Consider the following 6,439-nt stretch of genomic DNA (forward strand, 5'->3'; position numbering starts at 1 on the left):
ACAAATTATTATTTTCAATGACGTCCTACCCCGGCCAAACCCGTAGGACGCTGGGCCAATTGTCTTAATGCTCAATGATGGCCTAGTAACAGTGGGTTTAACTGTTACAGCAGCAATGTTCCAACATCTAGTGGAAAGTCTTCCCAGAAGAGTGAAGGCTGTTATAGCAGCAATGTTCCAACATCTAGTGGAAAGCCTTCCCAGAAGAGTGGAGGCTGTTATAGCAGCAATGTTCCAACATCTTATCATTGCTATGCAGACGACACACAATTAATCTTCTCCTTTCCCCCTTCTGATGACCAGGTGGCGAATCGCATCTCTGCATGTCTGGCAGACATATCAGTGTGGATGACGGATCACCACCTCAAGCTGAACCTCGGCAAGACGGAGCTGCTCTTCCTCCCGGGGAAGGACTGCCCGTTCCATGATCTCGCCATCACGGTCGACAACTCCATTGTGTCCTCCTCCCAGAGCGCCAAGAACCTTGGCGTGATCCTGGACAACACCCTGTCGTTCTCAACTAACATCAAGGCGGTGGCCCGTTCCTGTAGGTTCATGCTCTACAACATCCGCAGAGTACGACCCTGCCTCACACAGGAAGCGGCGCAGGTCCTAATCCAGGCACTTGTCATCTCCCGTCTGGATTACTGCAACTCGCTGTTGGCTGGGCTCCCTGCCTGTGCCATTAAACCCCTTCAACTCATCCAGAACGCCGCAGCCCGTCTGGTGTTCAACCTTCCCAAGTTCTCTCACGTCACCCCGCTCCTCCGTTCTCTCCACTGGCTTCCAGTTGAAGCTCGCATCCGCTACAAGACCATGGTGCTTGCCTACGGAGCTGTGAGGGAACGGCACCTCAGTACCTCCAGGCTCTGATCAGGCCCTACACCCAAACAAGGGCACTGCGTTCATCCACCTCTGGCCTGCTCGCCTCCCTACCACTGAGGAAGTACAGCTCCCGCTCAGCCCAGTCAAAACTGTTCGCTGCCCTGGCCCCCCAATGGTGGAACAAACTCCCTCACGACGCCAGGACAGCGGAGTCAATCACCACCTTCCAGAGACACCTGAAACCCCACCTCTTTAAGGAATACCTAGGATAGGTTAAGTAATCCCTCTCACCCCACCCCCCTAAGTTTTAGATGCACTATTGTTAAGTGACTGTCCCACTGGATGTCATAAGGTGAATGCACCAATTTGTAAGTCGCTCTGGATAAGAGCGTCTGCTAAATGACTTAAATGTAAATGTAAATGTAATCTAGTGGAAAGTCTTCCCAGAAGAGTGAAGGCTGTTATAGCAGCAATGTTCCAACATCTAGTGGAAAGCCTTCCCAGAAGAGTGGAGGCTGTTATAGCAGCAATGTTCCAACATCTAGTGGAAAGTCTTCCCAGAAGAGTGAAGGCTGTTATAGCAGCAATGTTCCAACATCTAGTGGAAAGCCTTCCCAGAAGAGTGGAGGCTGTTACAGCAGCAATGTTCCAACATCTAGTGGAAAGCCTTCCCAGAAGAGTGGAGGCTGTTATAGCAGCAAAGAGGGGGGTCAAACTCCATATTAATGCCCATGATTTTGTATGAGATGTTTGACGAGCAGGTGTCTATTACTTTAATGGCCATGAAGAGTGTGTGTGTATGTGGTTTATTGTCACATAACATCACATAGGTGCAGTGAATTGTGTTGTTTTACAGGGTCAGCCAGTATTACTGGGCGTCCCTGGAGCAAATTAGGTTTAAGTGTTTTGCTCAAGGGCACATCAACAGCTTTTTCAACTTGTCGTCTCGGTATTCGAACCAGCCACCTTTGGGATTAGTGGCCCACCGCTCTAATCGCTTTGTAGGCTACCTGCTACTAAACCAGGCAAGGTATTTTTCCTTTACACTTTCAATTCAATATAATTATTAAATAATTTGTTTTCATTCCCTTTCCAGATCCTGTGCATCCACCTGAAGTGTTTAGACACGAGCTGATGTTCTCCACAAAGATCGGGACTCACGCCTCCTTCCCATTGAGGGCCTGGACCTGCAGCCCTTCCTGGCCAAGGATAGCTCCGCCCACACCACCTCCTACGACCTGCTGTCCGTCATCTGTCACCATGGCACCGCCAGCAGTGAGTGTTCGTTCAGGCCACACCCCCCCCCTGTCATAAGGTCTGTTCTTATGGAGGGAGACAGAGGGCTCTGGATCGACAGAGAGAAACTGGTTCTAGCTTGGACCTTGAGGGCTTTCACCATTTTCTTTATTTTTAAGTAATCAACTTCATGGGGATTGTTATTCTGTTCTCTTTCTTGCAAACCCCAGGTTAACCCCTCTTCCTCCTCTCCCTATCCTCCTCCTCTCACCAGGTGGCCACTACATAGCCACTGCAGAATGACCTGAACAACCTCTGGTATGAGTTTGACGACCAGAGCGTCACCGAGGTGTCGGAGTCCTGCGTCCAGAACGCTGAGGCCTAACGTTCTGTTCTACAAGTAAGACAAACAGCATATAACCAACACACCCTAGAGTGGTATTATAACCAAACATTCCTAGAGTGGTATTATAACCAACACACCCTAGGGTGGTATTATAACCAACACACCCTAGGAGTGGTAATATAACCAACACACCCTAGAGTGGTAATATAACCAACACACCCTAGTATTATTAGAGTGGTATTATAACCAACACACCTAGAGTGGTATTATAACCAACACACCCCTAGGAGTGGTATTATAACCAACACACCCTAGAGTGGTATTATAATCAAACACACCCTAGAGTGGTATTATAACCAACACACCTAGGAGTGGTATTATAACCAACACACCCTAGAGTGGTATTATAACCAACACACCATAGAGTGGTATTATAACCAACACACCCTAGAGTGGTAGAGTGGTATTATAACCAACACACCATAGAGTGGTAATATTATAACCAACACACCCTAGGAGTGGTAATATTATAACCAACACACCTAGAGTGGTAATATAACCAACACACCCTAGGAGTGGTAATATTATAACCAACACACCCTGTGAGTGGTAATATTATAACTAACACACTCCTAGAGTGGTAATATAACCAACACACCCTAGAGTGGTAATATAACCAACACACCATAGGAGTGGTAATATTATACCAACACACCTAGGAGTGGTATTATAACCAACACACTTAGAGTGGTATATAGAACTCAACACACCCTAGGAGTGGTAATATTATAACCAACACACCCTAGAGTGGTATTTAACCAACAATAGAGTGGTAATATTATAACCAAACACCATCAGGAGTGGTAATATTATAACCAACACACCCTAGAGTGGTAATATAACTAACACACCCTAGGAGTGGTAATATTATAACTAACACCCTAGAGTGGTAATATTATAACTAACACACTCCTAGGAGTGGTAATATTATAAATTAACACACCATAGGAGTGGTAATATTATAACCAACACACCATAGGAGTGGTAATATTATAACCAACACACCATAGGAGTGGTAATATTATAACCAACACACCTAGGAGTGGTAATATTATAACCAACACACCCTAGAGTGGTAATATTATAACTAACACACCCTAGGAGTGGTAATATTATAACTAACACACCCTAGAGTGGTAATATAACCAACACACCCTAGGAGTGGTAATATAACCAACACACCCTAGGAGTGGTAATATAACTCAACACACCCTAGGAGTGGTAATATAACCAACACACTCCTAGAGTGGTATTATAACCAACACACCCTAGGAGTGGTAATATAACCAACACACCCTAGAGTGGTATTATAACTAACACACCCTAGGAGTGGTATTATAACCAACACACCCTAGGAGTGGTAATATTATAACCAACACACCTAGGAGTGGTAATATTATAACCAACACACCTAGGAGTGGTAATATTATAACCAACACACTCTAGAGTGGTAATATTATAACCAACACACCCTAGGAGTGGTAATATTATAACCAACACACCCTAGGAGTGGTAATATAACCAACACACCATAGGAGTAGGAGGTAGTTCTAATAATACCACTCCTAGCAGAGGATGTAGTTCTAATAATACCGCTCCTAGAGGATGTAGTTCTAATAATACCGCTCCTAGAGGATGTAGTTCTAATAATACCGCTCCCAGAGGATGTAGTTCTAATAATACCGCTCCCAGAGGATGTAGTTCTAATAATACCGCTCCTAGAGGATGTAGGTCTAATAATACCGCTCCTAGAGGATGTAGTTCTAATAATACCGCTCCCAGAGGTAGTTCTAATAATACCGCTCCTAGAGGTAGTTCTAATAATACCGCTCCTAGAGGTAGTTCTAATAATACCGCTCCTAGAGGTAGTTCTAATAATACCGCTCCTAGAGGTAGTTCTAATAATACCGCTCCTAGAGGTAGTTCTAATAATACCGCTCCTAGAGGTAGTTCTAATAATACCGCTCCTAGAGGTAGTTCTAATAATACCGCTCCTAGAGGTAGTTCTAATAATACCGCTCCTAGAGGTAGTTCTAATAATACCGCTCCTAGAGGTAGTTCTAATAATACCTCCTAGAGGTAATTCTAATAATACCGCTCTAGAGGTAGTTCTAATAATACCGCTCCTAGAGGTAGTTCTAATAATACCGCTCCTAGAGGTAGTTCTAATAATAGTTCCGCTCCTAGGAGGTAGTTCTAATAATACCGCTCCTAAGAGGTAGTTCTAGAGGTAGTTCTAATAATACCGCTCCTAGAGGTAGTTCTAATAATACCGCTCCTAGAGGTAGTTCTAATAATACCGCTCCTAGAGGTAGTTCTAATAATACCGCTCATAGAGTAGTTCTAGAGGTAGTTCTAATAATACCGCCTCCTAGAGGTAGTTCTAATAATACCGCTCCTAGAGTAGTTCTAATAATACCCGCTCCTAAGAGGTAGTTCTAATAATACCGCTCCTAGAGGTAGTTCTAATAATACCGCTCCTAGAGGTAGTTCTAATAATAATTGTCTGAGTGTGTCTAATAATACCGCTTCCTAGAGGTAGTTCTAATAATACCGCTCCTAGAGGTAGTTCTAATAATACCGCTCCTAGAGGTAGTTCTAATAATACCGCTCCTAGAGGTAGTTCTAATAATACCGCTCCTAGAGGTAGTTCTAATAATACCGCTCCTAGAGGTAGTTCTAATAATACCGCTCCTAGAGGTAGTTCTAATAATACCGCTCCTAGAGGTAGTTCTAATAATACCGCTCCTAGAGGTAGTTCTAATAATACCGCTCCTAGAGGTAGTTCTAATAATACCGCTCCTAGAGGTAGTTCTAATAATACCGCTCCTAGAGGTAGTTCTAATAATACCGCTCCTAGAGGTAGTTCTAATAATACCGCTCCTAGAGGTAGTTCTAATAATACCGCTCCTAGAGGTAGTTCTAATAATACCGCTCCTAGAGGTAGTTCTAATAATACCGCTCCTAGAGGTAGTTCTAATAATACCGCTCATAGAGGTAGTTCTAATAATACCGCTCCTAGAGGTAGTTCTAATAATACCGCTCCTAGAGGTAGTTCTAATAATACCGCTCCTAGAGGTAGTTCTAATAATACCGCTCCTAGAGGTAGTTCTAATAATACCGCTCCTAGAGGTAGTTCTAATAATACCGCTCCTAGAGGTAGTTCTAATAATACCGCTCCTAGAGGTAGTTCTAATAATACCGCTCCTAGAGGTAGTTCTAATAATACCGCTCCTAGAGGTAGTTCTAATAATACCGCTCCTAGAGGTAGTTCTAATAATACCGCTCCTAGAGGTAGTTCTAATAATACCGCTCCTAGAGGTAGTTCTAATAATACCGCTCCTAGAGGTAGTTCTAATAATACCGCTCCTAGAGGTAGTTCTAATAATACCGCTCCTAGAGGTAGTTCTAATAATACCGCTCCTAGAGGTAGTTCTAATAATACCGCTCCTAGAGGTAGTTCTAATAATACCGCTCCTAGAGGTAGTTCTAATAATACCGCTCCTAGAGGTAGTTCTAATAATACCGCTCCTAGAGGAGGAGGTAGTTCTAATAATACCACTCCTAGAGGAGGAGGTAGTTCTAATAATACCACTCCTAGAGGAGGAGGTAGTTCTAATAATACCACTCCTAGAGGATGTAGTTATTTTCTTGTTTTCTGTAAACAGGAAGTTTCCGTGCTCTGGTACCGACCACGTCCGTTTAGTTGATTTAGTGCACGGTTACTAACGTGTACTGTTTGTTTCCCTCCAGGAAGAGCAACGAGGAGGCGCTGAAGGAGAGGAGGAAGGTGACTGGTCTACTCGGCGTGACGGAGCCCAGTCTGCTACAGTTCTACGTCTCCAGACAGTGGCTCAACAAGTTCAAGACTTTCGCTGAGCCTGGACCCATCTCCAATGACGACTTCCTCTGCTCACATGGAGGTACGGAGCGATGGACTTTTATCTTTCCAACTATCCATGTCTGTCACTA

General features: G+C 44.0%; 1 protein-coding gene across 1 annotated transcript; it reads left to right on the top strand.

Annotated features, from left to right (window-relative positions):
- Window positions 1-2,369: 2,369 nt before the first annotated feature.
- On the top strand, window positions 2,370-6,390 carry LOC124030729 (ubiquitin carboxyl-terminal hydrolase 33-like; the record flags this gene model as incomplete). Its single annotated transcript, XM_046341941.1, has 2 exons — window positions 2,370-2,461; window positions 6,221-6,390. Coding segments are annotated over exons 1-2 (250 nt in total), but the record flags the coding sequence as incomplete, so codon positions are not given.
- Between the last annotated feature and the right edge of the window lie 49 nt (window positions 6,391-6,439).

The sequence above is a fragment of the Oncorhynchus gorbuscha genome, unplaced genomic scaffold, assembly GCF_021184085.1.
Source record: "Oncorhynchus gorbuscha isolate QuinsamMale2020 ecotype Even-year unplaced genomic scaffold, OgorEven_v1.0 Un_scaffold_14581, whole genome shotgun sequence".
Taxonomy (NCBI): Eukaryota; Metazoa; Chordata; class Actinopteri; order Salmoniformes; family Salmonidae; genus Oncorhynchus; species Oncorhynchus gorbuscha.